At 39.3% G+C, this 18,026-nt stretch overlaps 1 protein-coding gene across 4 annotated transcripts in view; it reads right to left on the reverse strand.

Moving 5' to 3' along the window:
• Window positions 1–1,817: 1,817 nt before the first annotated feature.
• The window catches only part of ZCCHC2 (zinc finger CCHC-type containing 2), a 44,882-nt gene continuing 28,673 nt past the window's right edge, over window positions 1,818–18,026 (reverse strand). The window contains exons 7-14 of one of the 4 annotated variants that reach the window (XM_071453429.1): window positions 17,237–17,320; window positions 15,300–15,357; window positions 12,486–12,621; window positions 10,939–11,003; window positions 10,001–10,095; window positions 7,015–7,143; window positions 4,805–6,313; window positions 1,818–3,821 (exon numbers count right to left, since the gene is read on the reverse strand). In XM_071453429.1, the coding sequence (XP_071309530.1) occupies window positions 3,754–3,821; window positions 4,805–6,313; window positions 7,015–7,143; window positions 10,001–10,095; window positions 10,939–11,003; window positions 12,486–12,621; window positions 15,300–15,357; window positions 17,237–17,320 (2,144 nt within the window). In that variant the 3' untranslated portion in view covers window positions 1,818–3,753. Of the gene's footprint in view, window positions 3,822–4,804; window positions 6,314–7,014; window positions 7,144–10,000; window positions 10,096–10,938; window positions 11,004–12,485; window positions 12,625–15,299; window positions 15,358–17,236; window positions 17,321–18,026 lie in introns of all 4 variants that reach the window. The other 3 variants (XM_071453421.1, XM_071453442.1, XM_071453434.1) reach the window with 3 other exon arrangements.

Consider the following 18,026-nt stretch of genomic DNA (forward strand, 5'->3'; position numbering starts at 1 on the left):
AGCCTCAGGAGGCCCAGGCCAGCACACCTCCAGAGGCTCATACCATGAGCAAAGCTGAAACAAATACAATAGTACTTCCATCTCTCTAAAACTGAAGTAGCTTGGCACCAGCCAAGTTCTGCAGTTCTCAATGTACCTTTCCCCACCTTTTTACTTCCCCCTCTGCCTTGGCAGAACACAGAGATGCTCTGTTCCTTCACCTCTCCAGTAGTATCAGCTAAGCCAAGACCCAGGCACTAGGCCATCCCTGCCATCCAAAGGTCACTCAGCTGGGAAAATGAGGCCATCTGTTCAGCCACAGCAAGTGGCATCATCACACTCCCTTGTGCTCCCTCCTTCCCATCCTCCCCAGGCCTCCCTCATTATTCATTTTTTCTTCCAGCTTTAGGAACCAAATGGTCCCAATCCAGAGGAGCACTGCAAACCAGGAGCAGCACAGTACTCAGGAGTGACTCCTGGACAGCCTGGATAGCTGCTCAAGCCAACAAACTAGTGGGATTTTCTCATTTATCTTTCAGGCATTCAGCAGCTTCCAAGCTACTCCGCGGGAGGGAGAATCTCTGGAGCTGCAGCTGGAGTGAAACCTGATTGCACAGACAGCAGTGGTGCAGCCAGAGAAGAGAGGACAGCCAGGTACAAGTGCTGGCAGCTCTCCAGCAAATCAAGCACCACAAGTATGAGGTGTTTCTGCTGTTTGCTGTGCCACAGGGAATGTATTTTCACACTTCTGATTTGAGTCCAGCCAGGATCTGTCAAAGGCAAGGCTGCTTGCAGTATGGAGACAAAGAGGTGTACCAGCAACTCAAGATGGCACTGAAAGTAGCAGATGGCATTTTCAGAGTAGTATCACCATTTACGAACTCCTTGGACAGGTATTTGCACTCCCTGGAGTCCAGGAAGGGACACGGGCCACTTGCAGTAATGGAAACTGTGTGATGGTGTCTGTGTGACTCCTGGGCTCAATACCCCACCATGATTATAGGAATTGCCAGAAAGGTTGGGGTCATGGGCAACTTTCAGTTTCCTCATCACCTGCACTGGTTTCTCCAGAAGTAGGTTGTTCTGGGATAAAAAAATCCAAGGGGATAAAAAAATCTAGGATAAAAATCCAAGGTAGTCTGTGGCACTTGGCTCCATGGATAAACTGCAGCCAAGTAGTAGGAATTAGAAGTTCTCCTTACAGCAGAGTGAGATCAGAGTCCTCAGTACTCTTCTCTTCCTAAGCACAACCCAAGCACATCCAGACACCGCATTCCTAGCAGACCCTTCCACTGCCCTGATCAGGCAAATTTTTCTAAGCTTCTTTCCTACTCCCGGCAACTCCTGGCGCCCTTCCATTTATTTTAGAAATAGAAGATCTCACTTTCTTTTCACTACAGATCTCACTTTTCACTGAAGGTCTCACTTTTTTTTTCACTATAGGACTAGGACACACATTATTTGCATGCAGTAAAACAAACAAAAAAAAAAAAGCACATTTAACCTGGATTTTAGCCCAAATCCAGGAGCCATCAGGTTAGGATAGGCTTACCTGATCTGAAAGGGATGAGGTCCAAGTCCTGGGCCTATCACACAAGGGCAACCTTGTTTCTAACCAGGAGATCTCCTATATCTTAAAGAAGCTTAAATCAAGATATAATATCTTGACTTCAGACACAAGACTGACCTCGGTTTAAGTCAAATACTCTTGGCTTTGTCTCAAAAGTGACAAATTCCACCCAAAATGGTAGCTTGCCAAAACCTCCATCATCCCATCCCTACACCCAGCAGCAGTGATTCATCATTCTCAGTGATAAAGGACAGTACATGCACAAAGGTACTTTTTTTCTTTTTTTTTTATTGCTGTTAATTCAAGGAAAAAGGTTGCATAAAATCCAATCTCTTCTAGAAATATAAGTGACCTTTCCAGTACATTTCAAATATCAAAGTATATGGTAAACATACAAATAAAGAGAAGGTAACATACCTCCTATTTACAGTACAGTATTTTAAATCATAAAATAAGTTCCATAAAGTACAACTGGCAGGTAATTCACAATACAAGTCCATTGGTGGTTTAACACCCTCACTTCAACTCAAACGCAGTTCAGTCATTTCAAGTGGTCCAAAAATACCCAGATCAAATAAAAATTTTAATCAAAATAATTTTCATTTACTACTTAAACTTTTTTTTTTTAAATTAAAGCTTTCATCTACCTCCCTCCCCTTCCCCCCCCCCCCCCCCAAGAAAAAAGTTTCAAAATGTACACTGGTGCTATAAATATAAATGCTATCTATGAAGAAATGTAGTAATCAAGCTTTTTTTTTTCTTCAAGTTTTTTGTTTGTTTAGCAATTTATTAGACAGCTGAACCAAAGACTGATTTTTATTTCATCCCTCTACCGGACACTGGGTCTGATTTTAAGAAAAAAACATTTCTGCCATGAACTGTGAGGAATGCCAAACCTTATGGATATACAGTGGTAGTTGTTCATCGGTGTTGAATGCAGCAGTCAAAAAACACACTCGTCTTCCAGATAACCTCAGTGCACTTTAGGAAATCAAATATTACCTGGAAGCAATTTAGTACATATATTGGCTTTTAAAAATAAAATAAAAAATACAGCAGCATTAAACTTACTTACTCATGATACTGACATGTTTAATACCATCTTAACACTCATTTCAGTCTTTCACATTATACCGTAATTACGCATAGTGGTAAATTGTTATAAAATAGTGACTTTCCTATTTGGTAGACAGGTTCTAATACTAATACCTGACTATTTTGTAGAAAACCATAGCTTTTGTTCAGTTTGAAATAAAACATTTACATTCTAAGTACAATGCAACACTGTAATAGTTTAGGAAAAAAATATTCAATCAAGTAATGTTCATTCTGTGTTGACACGATGTAGAATAGCTTTAAAAAAGGAAAAAATGCTGTCAACTTTCATTACAAATGCAAACACACTGAGTACAACATTCATACCATTTTTTCACCTTTGTTGCTGAACATACAGGCTAAAAAGCTACAAGGGAAGAAAAATCTGTCAATTTAAGCTCGTTCATTGTTCTAAATCTGTTCCAGTCCACACAGTTTCAGCCCCTTCCTGCTCTATGTATTTTCATTTGTTTGGGCCCCTTGAGAGCTGCGTATCTGTATTATTATCAGGTATAGTACACATACACTGTCATGTTTTCCTTTGGACTCTGCTAATAGGATGTTTGAACATCTCCTCTCAATTCATGAGCATTAAATTTAGAGTATGGGCAGGGTCTGTATGAACTGCTAAACACTCATGCAAGTCCAATGAATCCATGTGGACAACCAAGGAAAGTAAAGAAAACAGCAGCATAAGGAGAACAGGGAGGGAGGGAAGAAGATTGTGGTGGGGAACATGACCAAGTTTCTTCTTTCACCATGTGACTGCTCCACCAGTGATGTCAGAGGTCAGAGGAATATTTTTAAAACTGCAGTAAACATTGCACATGTCTCAAGTCTTCAGTGCAAAAGCATGGATCGAATGCTCTGTCTGATTGTTTGGCTGTGTGTGTGAATTACATGCATTACGCAAGCCTCTTGTAGAACCAGGAGGAGACCAGGGACTCAGCCTTCTTCTTTTGTACGGAACAGAGGTGCAAAAGCAATGAAAAACTCCAAAAGAATATAAAACCGGGAATGTCCCAAAACACAAGACCAACCTCCCCCTCCCACACACACCTTCCCCCAATTTCCCAAGCTTCACTTTAAGTAGGCAATGTTTACTTGTTTCAGTCTGCAGAATCCAAGGTATCATTGGAAGGGGGAGGGGGAGGTGCGTATCTCAGTCTGTAAGTGCCTAAAACAGGAAAGAGAACTACTAAGTCACTGCTCACAATTAAAATGGATTACAAAACCACTACAAGGTATCAAAATGGACATGCTCTTCAAAAGGCACTATCATCCTCCAGTCCTTTTAAAGTAGGTCCTCAGACCTAATCCTATTTTCTTTCATCCTCTTGCTAGAACTGTAAGTTTAAAAAAAAGATATAGAGTGTAGATATAGGACTTGAGCTCTACTGGAAAAATGAAAAGATGGTCCCCTCAAGGTTCATCTTTCCTGTTCCGGTCCAATCAAACTACTGAAGTCAGAATGGGAACAAGGGCAAGAATCAAAAATAGATTGTGCTCGATGCAAACCCTGCGTTTTCCCCATTCTTCTGGACGGAGAGAGAAATGGGAGCTATTCCTTTATATTTAGCTCCAATCAGTTTCTGCCTTTTTGCTGCAACTTGTCTGAAAAGTTAAATGTATTGCATGATGGGGCATAGAAGGATGGCTGATTGTGCAAAGGTAAGCACTAGAAAATGCTAAATATCAAATGGCCAGTCTACTGGTTTTTCTTTCAATTCTTAGAAGTTTAAGGAATCCAAGGTCATATTATAAACAACAACTGATTTTTTTTGCCAATGAATTCTCTCAAAAAGCACTCCACTGAATGGGAATGGGAAAATTGAAACAACATGCAAGTCTCAACATAATGCCAAAACCAAAACAGTGAAAAAACAATGACAATTTAGGACTGGTATCATTTTACTTTCCAGCTCTGAACCCATTTTTAACTTCACACTGTGAGCCCCGTTCCCTCGCACTGTTCTACAAGATTTTCAGGCAGAGATAGGATACTTTGCAGTTTTAGAGCAGGTCACTAGTGCACAACCATTTACACGAAACATACACACGCACGCACACCTTTCTGCAAGACCAGAAACAGCACATTCAGAAAGGTAAAGAGAAACTACCAAACTCAAAAGCAAGTCCTCTGGGAGTTATCATGATTACCTTGTTGACTGGCCTCCATGGATGACTGCTTACAGTCCTGCGCATAGTGTCCACTTACACCACAATTGTAACATGAAACGTTCCCATTCTTCTTGGGTCCCGACCCATTTGTGTTGGCAACTACGTTAGGTGCTGGATATACAGGATAGAACCTCCCAAATCCTGCCATCTGCTGCATACCATAGTTGGCTTGGCTTCCCATCACTGGGTCATGCATAAGCCCGTTTGCATACGGAGACTGAGGCAGGAAGAACGGAAGTTGTGTTCCATTGCTTTGATGTGCTTGATTGAGGTAGCTGCCATTGCAAAGTGATGGCAGAGTGAAGAAAGATGGAACTCTGTAGACTTGTCCATGAAGTGGGTTATGATAAAAATAGCTATTAATCTGAAGGCTGCCATTGGTCCCACAGCTACACCTACGTCCACAAGAACCACAAGGGCCAGATCCCAACTGCTGCGGAGGTAACATTGTCCCGTTAGTGTTATTATTCCCAACAGCGTTTATGTAGGATGTGCTGTCACTCTGTGCAGTGCTGTGTGTTAGAGCGGGGCTTGGGCTGGGGGCAGGGCCTGGCGTGTGTGTCGGGATTGCAGGAGGAACAGTGGACTGGACCTGACCAACACCGAGGCCAGCGGACTGAGGAGGTGAGGAAGTTGCTCCAGTGCTCAGCACGTTTGTATTCTGGTTGGGCAACACGCTGGTAGCGTGAGGGCTGCCTGGCAAAGCGTACGAAGCTGGTGGAGGTGGCGGTGCTGCTGTGGAGAGACCAGCTGCTGGAAGAACTACCTTGAGATTGGTAGGCTGAGGGATTGCTCCTGGGTTTCCCTCAATGTGAGGCACCATTTGATTCAGTCCTACCACCTGGGATGCAGGTTTTGTGATGGGATCTGTAGTAGGAACTGGGGATCCTGGGAAACTACCTGGATTGTGGACTGGGATAAAGGCAGTATTTGGTGATCCAATACTTAAGTTTCCTGTCGGCTGCTGTGGTCCGTTAACTGTGCAACTTTCTGATGATCCCTGTGGAGAGGGGATTTTCAACCTATGTATTGCCAAATGCAAAGCAGGGCTACCAGGCTGGACAGAATGTGGAAGGAAAGAGGATGGGACTGGCAAAGGGGAAGCCATGAGCTCAAGGCGTTTCTCAGGTTCACCAGAGGTCACCGGGACCATTCCTGCAGGAGGGGAATTCGCAGCCTCTCTCACCGGCGAGACAGCGACAGGCGTGGTAACCAGCATTCCCATGGTTTTACCATCTGCAGATATGGGTGGTGGGACAACTGCTTCAGGCTTTTGGGCAGCGCTGTGCATCACACAGTGTAAGGCAGGCATGAAGGAAATATGCTGAAACTTTGCATTCAAAGGATCTTCTGAAAGGCTCCCATTTTCATTATTCACTGAAGAGATCTGAGCAGATGATTTGTTTGTATTTGATGAACTGACAGCACTGTAGCCTGTAAACCTGGTTGTATTTTGATTCCCAGAGTCCTCAGAATTGCTGTCTGTATCTGTGGGGACAAAAGCATTTATCAGTCACAAGAATGAACCTCAAGCAACAGAGAATCATGCCCTGGACCCATTTACCCATATAAAACCTATTGAGTTTGATGACATGAATGATAGTTATGTCTTCCCACACTGTGACAACTTCGAGATTCTTTTCATTCATCCAAATTAAGCTAGGTCCATCTTCATGACTTGTCTTTATCTCCCTGCCCAACTAGCTACTGTGTCTTTGACTTGTGCACATCTGCAAATGTAAAGAGTAGGACACAGAGTGAATTAGGAATTTGCATCTGTCTAGAGAGATGTTAACAGAGATTATTTAAATTTGGAAGGAGTAGCAAATTGTCAGTACAAAAAGATGGAGCTCCCGGACATGCCACCCATAATTTCATATAAACTCAGCCCCTTTCAGGCCAAAGTTTTCCACATTATTGTACCGTTTTCCACATTATTTCTCAAGAGAGCTATATCACTGAGGCCAAAAAATTATCACATATGTTTAGTAACCTAGAACTCAGTCGTATTAAAACAGTGCTAGAAGGCCTCAAAATGCCCAGTCATGAAATCCACAAAGAAAAATGTATTCTGTGGCTAGTTCAGAAAACAAAGTACCTAATCAAACTGAAAAATGAACTAAAATAAATGCAATAAAGAGATTAGTCTAGGAATAAAGGCATTCATGCACACTCTCCATAAATACAACCTCTGTCTTTTTCTTCTTCACTATCAAAGCTTTCACGCCCATCATGTCGTGGACTAGAAGGAGAGCTGTAACTTTCAGAAGATGTTTCTCCACACGTATCATGACCAGATCCAGCATCCAAATTCAGATCTACAAATAAAAGTTGTCAGATCTTAGTGTATGGAAGTGAGGTTATTTTGGTTTTCTCACATTTCACACTAGTTGAGATTTTTGCCTGTTTCTACTTAATTGCATCTGTCCCCTGTATTCCTATCACTTCTGTTCCCGGCACTCAGGACTGGTCTCTTCCCTAAATTTGTGATGAGTGAATCCTTGGTGTTAAAGAAGGTGATACTGAAAATTGGTATTTATGCAAAGCAGTGAAAAGAATGATGATCCTGAATGATTCCTGTGATGTTTATGCTGGACTGTGGGACAACACTGATTTCCCCTGAACAGTAGCGATCCAGCATTTCCACTGGCAGAGCTGCAGTGTCCTCAAGAGCACCACCACAGGCAGGAAGCTAACTCAGCAGGACACGGCAAAACAACGCACCACTTCACAACTCACTCTTCTAGAACAGGCTTTAACCAACAAATCCTGTTTAAAGAAAAAGAGGTGAACTGAAAAAGTGGTTAACTGTTTTCTAAATTCTGAATGGATCATGGGACACTTTTGCTGGAAACCACCTTTCAGGGTGGGTAGCTACTATGGTTTGGCTTTCAAGTACAGCCTCAGAGGGGAAGAAAAATGACAAATGCACCCTCTCTCAGAATCTATGACAGACACAAGCTGGAAACCTCAGCCCACAAAACCTTGGTCAGCAAAACCTCAGGACAAAAATTAGACCACTAATTATTATACTAATTTATAAATAAAATAATTTTCCCCCATTTTTTATTGCTACTGGAAGTTTAACAGGTTGGGATGGCTCACCAAAAAGTTGCCTTAATGCTTCAATTCTTGAAATAATTTCCTGTATTAAACCCATAATTGATTAAATTATTTTAAGAAGTACTTTGAACATCTAATATAAACTGGAACCTCAGTGTGAACCTGGGATCACTAAGAGCCAGAGTGTCAAGTACTAATCACAAAGTACCCAGTCTTAAAAGTTACCATTGTAACTAACTAATGCTTTAGACAAGCTCAAAATAGGGAGGAAAAAATGAAAGAAAACATGATGCAGTTAAGAATTACAGACTCAAAATAGGGCATTTCAAACCAAGCCTGGATATATAAACCTAGGCAGAGATTCAGATTGTTATTTTTCCCCATAGACTATTTCTCCAGTAAGTATCTCAAAAGACGGTTTGATGTTTATACGTGGGTTGAAAGCTCATCTTTGAGCAGGATTTAATGGCTTCCACCCTCTGTAGGTTACAGCTTCTTTTTGAACCAGCCGACCATTTCACAAGAGGCAGTTTCACATCTGTAGAGTGGTGGGTAGTGAGCAAACAGAACTCCTATGGAAAAGCATTCCCTACTAATTTTGCAGAATCAGAAAATCAGCTAGGTTGGAAAAGACTTCTGAGATCATCAAGTGTAACCTATGCCTAACACCACCTAAACCATGATACCAAATGCCACATATCCAGTCTTTTTCAAAACACATCCAGGGATGGTGACTCCACCACTTCCCTGGGCAGCCCATTCCAATGCCCTGTCATTCTTTCTGTGATTAATTTTTTTCTGATGTCTAGCCTAAACTACCCTGGCACAGCTTAGGTCTGTGTCCTCTTGTCCTGTTGCTGTTTGCCTGGGAGAAGAGACCGACCCCCACCTGACTACAGCCTCCTTTGATGTGGCTGTAGACAGTAATAAGGTCTCCCCTTACACACCATTGCATCACCTCCTAAAGTCATTGTCAGTTCATAAAACTCAGTGCGTTTTGCCTGACAACAAAACCAGTAATCTATCAGAATGCATGCAGCAGAGAGCTCTGCTGTAGAGTATGTTTTCTGCTTAACGGCCCTTAACTATAGCTTTCCAAAATGGTTCTAGTTTTGCTAAGTTTGTGAACAGTGAGTTCTTAAAAGTTTTACTCAAATGCTGTTTGTAGAAGGTAAAAACACCTGCCCATAAAACACAGTAATAATTCCAAACTGTATCGAGCTGGAACTCTCCAAGGTGAGAAGCAGTGAGAAGAAAGAATGAAAGCTTAATCAAGATTGTATCACAAATGGAAGCAACAGAAAGACAAGGCATTTTTAGGAGTCCTTTCAACACTTAGGCCAATTAGGTGGTGTAAAAAAAGGCAAACTCTTTGTCAACCTTCCGTCACAAGAACTACATGTAAGACAGGCACGGTCACAACTGATAGCAGGAATTTAGAAAACATCAAGATGGCAAAGTCAATGGGTAGCACATTGACTACAGAAATTTGTAATAAAGCTTGAAGAGTCATTTACTAAAGGAACACAAATATAAGTTTTTCTTACAACTGACTGATGTACACACGTCTTGGCTTAGACACTCCATTTAGGATTACCCTAAACTGATGACCCCGCTAGGGCAGCATACACAGTTCTGTGTGGTAGCTCAGTGGTCACCTGATACAAACACTACAGTTCATCAATGGTTCACACCACAGGTTTTAGACAGGTTTCTTGTGGGCCATTGCACAACAGATGAACAAACTAGTAGGCTACAAAGAGCACACTAATGGCAAGATGCTCCATGTCCACACACTCAGACTGCTGAATTTCATATGGAAGTAGCCCAACAGTAGCTGCTTCTGCAATTACTCCAGCCCATCAGCTGACTTATGCAGACTTGACAAGTATTTTGCCACCTATGCACGAAGAGACACACTCCAAGCAACTGGATACAGAAGACTGAGTCTAGTGCGTTCTGTACAGCAAGTCAGAGCACAAATTAGGCTGCCAGTATACCAACTTGCACCAGAACATTTTTCAGACTTGTGCTTTCCCCTTTACAGAAGGCCTCGAATAAATCAGCTGCAAGTTCTGTTTCTTACTAACAGCTTTGGAAAAAGCACCTTACCTTTTGCTGTCCCAGTACGGATGTGCTGCGATGCTGCAACTCGAACTCCATTGCTCCTGTTAGTCAACCTGCAGTCAGTTTTCTTTGCTTTCTCCCTGTGTAAATAATTTCATGGCTTTTTTGCAAATGCATGAGTACAAATAACCAACCATGAATGAACATGGAATGACACTGGAAACAAAGGCAGTGACTCCAGGCCAGAAATGCGTATTTAATAGATATAACAACAAATAATAAACAATTAAATGGAGGCTGCTGGTGCAATATACCAGGAATTAAGCTACAAGCAGCAACACTATGAATGAAGATCTATATAAGAAAAGATACCAAAAAGGAATAGGTGCAGCAAACAGTAAAGTCATTTTTGAAAGCTGATGTGTGTAATGCAGCCCTACACCAGTCTAGCATAATAGCATCTGGAAACTTGGAAGTAGGCAGAGTAGTAGGTAAGGGTGGAAGTGCTTTCACTTCTCACAGTGAAGAGCTGCGTAGCCTGCAGCAAGTTCTGAAGCCCTCTGATGTGCAAATTATGTTCATTAAGACATTTCAGCCAGTTACCACCCACTTCATAATGTTAAAGGTTGCTGTCAACCCTCATTTGATTTTCAGTATATTCTGGACAGCTTTACATCTTTTGAGTTTCAAATAAATATAAAGGGGAAAAGGCAATATGGTTAAGAATATACTTCCACTCCTTCATCTTTTTATTAAATGCCAAGCGCTATTTTGAGAAATTAATGCATCCACTTAAAATTCTATTTTTCAAGTTACTTCTTTACAGAATATAAAATAAGGATTTTTATGTAGCCTTGCCTCACACCATGCCAGCTCTTGTGCCAGCACAGCAAATGAAAGCACCTAATTGACTGCAGACGCTGTTAATCAGAGTGAATGCATTACACTTCATTTCTGGATTACCAGTTACATTAGAAACCTACTTTTCCAGCTGTGGCTTTCCTTTCTTCTTGCTTACTGTAGACAGACTTCGTTTTTCCACTGTGTGCTAGACAGAAAATAGAAAGACACCAGTCAAACAATTATGAAAGCCAAGACAACACCTCTTCTAGACTGACAGGTCCACAAGTCCAAGAGTAGTGGGTTCACGGGTGCTATAATCACTCAAAGAACCACTTGTTCAGTGCATCTGAGCCTATGAAATAATGTATCATGTCTTGTGTTTACACGACAATCAGCAAAACATCCAGCAAATTACTACTTGCAAGTATGCCAGAGATATCAATCAAATTATTGTTTGCATGCTGTTCTTCCTCCAGAGGATAAAAACAAATGTGTTTCATCACATACCTGCTAAAAAGGCCGATTGCCAAGCTTAAGGAGCTATAAAATTTGTTGATATAAATTGAATTATTTGATAGTTGGGGGAGGGAATTACATGTGATAAATTATTTCTACATAGTGACAAGCAGGTACCTAGCCTTAAACTGGAGGTTTAAGCTGCTAAACTGAACTCTAGAATACAGCATACAAGCGTATAAGAAACAACATAGGACCTACACAATTTTTAAAGTATGCTATCAATAACTGTTATTAACAACTCATATTTGGCAAGAAAGTAAAATTTATGAGAATTCTGAAATAATCTCTGTCCAGATCCCTGTATTTGGACTTCCTTTAAATAGCTTTTCCTTTGCTTTAGTAAATTAACCTTTTTCTTCCTTCAAATTTGCAGTATTTCAAGCTTTGATGCAGCCTACCATTTGTTTAGAAGCCAACCTCAATTCACTACCCTGCTTTATGAAAAAAGGAAACTAATTTTGTTGGCTTGCTGTTCCACACATAACAACCAATAGCCAAATTCCAAACATAAATGAGAGCAATATCAAACAATTCTAACATTCAGTGTTTTTCATATATAAGCAGTAAGCAAGCTTCCTTCCCCCAAATTCAGTAGTAGATAATTTTATTTATAAATAATTATTCTGCTTACCTATAGTCATAATGAGATTGAGCATTGAAGAGACACAAATCCCAGAAAAAGTGTATATGCATCTATCTATTAACTTTCTTCAAAATTATTACTTAAATAATGCAGGTAAGACAGAAAGAATATGTTTAACCTATTGTACCTACTGTAGCATTAATACAGTTTAGCTACTAATACAGTTTCTAGTTTATTCCTTGCAATAACAGAAATTGCCCAGGCGTTCTGGAATCTTCTCTGATGACAATGCTACAGTAATAGCAAAGTGCCTGATCAGAAATTAACATTAGACTTTTCTGATTATTTACATTCTCCTGGGGAATTTTATTTACCAATTCATAAACAAAACATTAATCTTTCTGAGAGTGTGGTAAGGAATTATGAAGGGTTTTCTAATCAAGGTAAGTCAGTAGCAACTTCAACACTTATTTTGTACAATATTAGGAGCACTTGTCATCTTTTAAGGCTAAATCTCATCGTGTGTAGTGGACAATCTTCTCAAGTTTCTCGGAATATGGTTTTAAAGAATAAACAGCAACACACCTGGTCAAGTAGGTTAGTACAGTGCTCTGGGTGCTGCTGGACAATACAGCTTTTCCTCCTCCAGTCCATTACCCCATTCTGCTCCGAGTGCTGAATGTTAAGGCTATCCAGTGAAGAACATTTTGCACTGCTAGTGCTGCTGAAAAGAAAAAAAAAAGCCCCAAAAGTTATGCTGATGTGAACAAACTTGCAGGCTTGTCTTACCAACATACATTGCATCATGTTGGAAATTTTGCTTTCAGAAAACCCTAGGAATTTTCAAGAGGTTTAAAAGATGTAAATTACAGCAGTTCTTGTGCTTTAAGGTTATGATCTGATCATACCTGGAGCTCTTTTTTCATTTGTCTACTATAATTTGATGTAAAATTCAGAACAACAGAATTTGTAGAAAACAATAACTGAGGGCAGAGTTTCCTTGGATATTTCTATAACACAAAAACTTTGCTATTTTCATACCAGACATGTGGCAATTTTCCAGACAGAAATGTAGTCTGAATTCATCTTCTTTCTTCCTTATCATTAATGACAAAGCTGGAATTACTTTTTAAACCCTGTTTCAGAATTCACGAGATATTTAAAGAATGGAGCACACAGTTACTACAGATCATACTGCAGCTGTGTTTGTTTCAATTTCGAAATGGTCATCTTGCTTTGCATTTTTACCTCCAGGAAAGCTAGTTTTGAGCAGTGCTGGGAGAGGGGAGTTACACTTGGCATTTACTTTGGACTTTATAGTGATTTCCACTGAAGCTCTGCTCTACAGCAGCCGGTCAGAAGAAATATTGAACTAGGTCTGAGACCACTGGTCAACTAAAGCTGCTGGAAAATAGTCAGGGTCCTGACAGAGTCAGTAAGGCACAAGGACCTACAACCTTTTCATATCTCATACAAAATTATGCCTTACTGCAGGTTGGATGCAAAAGAAAAAAAGAAAAAAAAGGAGTTAACATTTTTAAATTCTTATCTAAATACTTATGCTGATAATTGAAAGTGCCTTTGAATTCAGGGCTGCTGGCAAGCTGCTTCACAAAAGTTACTGCAATATGAAATGTTACTCAGTTCCATGATGGCAGAAATTCAGCTCACTGGAAAGCACAAGACATGCTCAAGTTCCAGTAGCTACCTACCAAATATCTCTGTGAGTAAGGGCTCAAACTACTTAAAAGATACACAACAGAATATTTTAAAAAATTTAAGAAAATGGCAAGAACCCAAGGTCCCAAAAGACAGACATAAACCCCGAATTGCAAAGACAGAAGTAAGGTCACTTTAGAAACTTCTGCCAAGTGGAGGTAAATTATTTCACTGCCAAATTTGCAGTAATTTCATGGGAACTGTAACGTTACTAAAGTTTTTGTTTTCTATGTGTGATCTCATTGCTACCAGTAAATTTTTCAACTTTTCAAGAGTAAGGCTGCAATACTGAATGAAAACAAGAGGTAAACAGATGCACAATGTACCAATGCTATTTGAGATGAACTGCTTGTGACTCTAAACAGCTTTATGCATATTTATAACAGAAAAGTTCCATTCAGTGCCATTTCTTTACAAACCCATAAATAAAAGGCATAGATTTTAAGGAGACAGACACATAAACCAAACAGGAAAGGACTAACAGACCGCTAGCAGTCAAGGAGTAAATATATTTCCCCCTCTTAGATAAACAGAAAATAATAGTTAGCTAAAGAAGCTTCTTTCTCAGAACTTTGTGGAAATGTCTGTCCCTCTCTTCCTACCTGAAAGACAGATCCTAAACTACAGTCAGCCTTAGTGTAATTCATTATACAATGACTAAAAAAAAAAGACAATTTCTTTATTAATAACCATAAGCTAGTAAATTTGGATCCTGATCTGATAGATTTGTAGTAGACTGTATATCCACCGTTATAATCACAGATTTTGTCAAATTTACACTTTCTTCTTGAGGAAATATAAGCTGAAAGTAGGACAGTTTAAAACCAAAACAGACAAAAAGCACTAAGTTGTCTTGTGGTGAGTTCACAAGAATTTTGTCTGGTAAAGATCTCTGGACCTTAACCAACACTGTTCTGCGCTATGTTTATATCCAATTATTGGAATTCCAGGTAAACTTTCACTACAAGATAAATACCTTTTACAGGCAAATCAACACTGAACAAAATTGTAAATCACAATAAAATCTGTATCCATTCCTTTCCCTTGATTTAGTTGAATTATGCACAACTATGTCCAAACATACCTGAAGTCTTTAATCAAAATACATTAACGAGTGAATTCACATTAGGTACTTCAGGAATCTGAAGGCATATATAAACTACTTTAATATGGTTAGGAACTGCTTCCACTTCCAATGGACACAAACCAGAGAGGTGTGCGTGCATCTGCCAGTAAGCAAGGGCAAGAATGGACTGCCTTCTCCTGTAAGCTCCTCTTTGAGGTTTCCTAGCCTTCAAATCAATAGCACTGGAAATTTTCAGTACAAGCAGGGGGGTATGTACACATAGGAAAGATACACGCCATACAAATTATGGCATATCTTATAAACACAAATCAAAACATCAATTCAAATTGTGAAGATCCACAAAATTTGGGAAAGAAGAGCTATCCAAATGACCTAGACCTACAGATTTAGAAATAGGGTCTTCTGAACTATTTTTCTAATAGTTCAAAAGTTAATAACAACCTCCTAAATTATAAAAATAAGACCAGAACAGCCCACCACAAACAAACAAAAACTCCACAAAGAAGCTTAATCTAGAAGGACACATACTCTCAAAGCACCAACAAATGGAAGTTCAGACATGTAACATGGTCACATTACACCCTAGTACTTACTTGGCAACAGGACTTTTTCCATTATGTTTCTTGTGAACTGCTGTGTGCTGCATTACATCTGAAAAAAAAAACAAAGCATAATTTCAACAGAAATTCCATTTAATCTTTTAAATCAATCTAGCAAATTCATCTTTCCATCACTACCAGGCACATAGCAGAAGACATCTCCATTAAACAGGTCAGGCTTAATTTACAGTGCTGAAACTAGCAGGTGTTGCATAGAAGACAAATCAATTTGCATAGATTATATAAACAAGACTCTTTACCTTCCATTTCATGGAAGAATGAAACAGAAAGAGAGGAACTATGACAATGCCAATGTTTGCTCACCTCTATATTTAATTCTAAGCACTGAATGCATGACTGAGTATCACCCAGTATGAAAGATCAGAAAGAGAAGAAAGGAATGAGTCAGAAAAAAATACAACATTTTGTTATTTCTTCTGAATACTGAAATTAATCTCAAAACTATGTCACACATTCTGACTAGCAAACAAAGACAAGTCCTACACTAAAGTACTGCATTCTGAACCTGAAAATTCACTAGGCAAGTAAAGCTTTGCAAATTACACCTGGCAAAAAGAGATACAGCCTCAAGGCTCAGCTGGGTGGGGCTCCAAGTAATCCAGTATGGTGGAAGATTACCTGCCTGTGGCAGATGGTTTGGAACTTAAAGATTTCCAACCCAACCCAAACCATTTTAAGAGTCTACAAAGAAAAACTGCGAACTTCAGAGATATAGTCTACCCTTTTTTTAAGGCAACTGTTACATTTTAACAAAAGCAACTTTCCTTAATTCCAACTATTGATGATCTTAGTATTCTTGGTACTTAGGATTTTGTCTGAACTCCTGTCAATGCTACACCTAAGTTCAAATTCTAGTTTAAAAATTTGAGAAAAAAAAAAATTATTTTTTAAACTTCTGGTAACCACTAAAATGGCACAAAAGGTGTTCTGAAATGCATTTGTAGTTTCAGAAGATGAAGAGATTTATGTATTTTAAGAGCAGTATATAAAAGACTATTTGGGTAATAGATTGTAAATTTGGTGTGCTCTGCACTCTTAAGAATATGGCAATGATTATCAACACAAGAAAAAGCTGTTCAAACTGCATATGTAGATTACTGAATCCACAGAAATTCAACAGCAAACTTCTAATGAATTATTAATGTGAAAGAGGATAAGAGTGCTGTCATTACTTGAAAGCCAGAGTGTGTTCAGTGGTCTGTGTTCACCAATCAGTTCCCTTTCCTATTCTTTCCACCGACCAGGAGCTTATACTTGTTTCCTTCTAAAAACAATGCAAAACTGGCTTGCTGTTCCTTTCAGAATGAAATTATGGACCAGTCACCAGGCTGCTGCTTCCATGTGTGAACTGTTTTTGAGGCATTTGAAAAACACAAGCTTTCAGACTGTAATCAGTATTCACTACAGTCCCAACCTTACTAACCGTCCAGAGTATCAAAGCAGCATAGGTTAAGAACAAGAAGAGGAAAACTTGAGCTTCCTTTCTGTGTAAAATTAGAAGCTAGACAAATTTGGCATATTTAATGTAAAACAGTCTTGAAATACTCTTGAAATACCCTTGAAATACTGTACTTAACTCTGAACCCTGGTAATTGAAGAACAAATAGATAAAAACATGAAAGTCTATAAATAATCTTGGCTCATGTAAATTGTGAGGTATATATTCCTGGTTGTTCAACACAGCTGTGAACTTCTGCCTTTAAGCAGTCTATGAATGCTGCCACTTCTTGAGTTATAGAACAACTTCTTAAGGAAACTGCTGAAAGTACACAAAAATTCTTCATTTGCATAGCAGATTTAATTCAATTTTTGTAACACTTTATACCAATGGAGAAATCAGTCAAGTGTATGATTTCCAGAACTGAGTGTGGTAAAATATCTCCATGAACCACCTTTGAGTACACAACTACCTTCCTCCTGACTTGAAGCTTCTGAACTGTCCTCCTTGAAGTGTTCTGCTGTCTTAACCGTCTTCAAAGAGGGTTGTAAGTTACCTGCAGAGAATAAAGTTCATGTAGTAACTTTATAGATCTTGAACAACTGGACAGTTCCTGAATGTTTGCACTAAACTGGAAGCTAGGGAAATGGAAGACTGAACTTACTGGTTGGCATGTGGCAGCAATTTAAATATTGCCTTTGTCAAAGCAGGCCATCTCCAAGAGTAAAGGCTCTTAAGAGATACTTTTATTTTGAAGAAAATAGTGTTGAAAATAATTGTAATGCTATGGTACAATTTCAAAAGGCTGTGATTGTGATAATTATTAGAGATATTCCTACTATGCTGCACTTCAGATTTTTCTTTATAATCATTTTGTGTTACAACAGGAAATGGGAGGAGAGCAATGATAGTTACTAGCATTCTTCTGCAACAAATTACACTCCTCCACTGTCAAATCATTCATCTGCCAAAAGCGACCTAATTTGGGATGAAGTCTTCAAGTGCCCTTAGCACAGTCTTCACACATCATTTTTGTCTTTTTATGCCAGACAGGATGAAAAATAAAATAAGTAAGAATAATATTAACAGTTTTGTTGCAAAAACACCACTTCCATGCTCTAAGAAAGGATTAATTTCTTTCGTAATCTAACTCTAAGAGTCTACTCTTCCCCTCAAAAAGTTCCAAGTTAATGCAGGTAAAAACATCTGAAAGCTGCTGCTTAGGAGCTTGAAGTATTAATAAGAAGATCTTTCTGAACATC

The sequence above is a fragment of the Agelaius tricolor genome, unplaced genomic scaffold, assembly GCF_023055355.1.
Source record: "Agelaius tricolor isolate 1412-34295 unplaced genomic scaffold, bAgeTri1.0.p SCAF_2, whole genome shotgun sequence".
NCBI classification, from domain to species: domain Eukaryota; kingdom Metazoa; phylum Chordata; class Aves; order Passeriformes; family Icteridae; genus Agelaius; species Agelaius tricolor.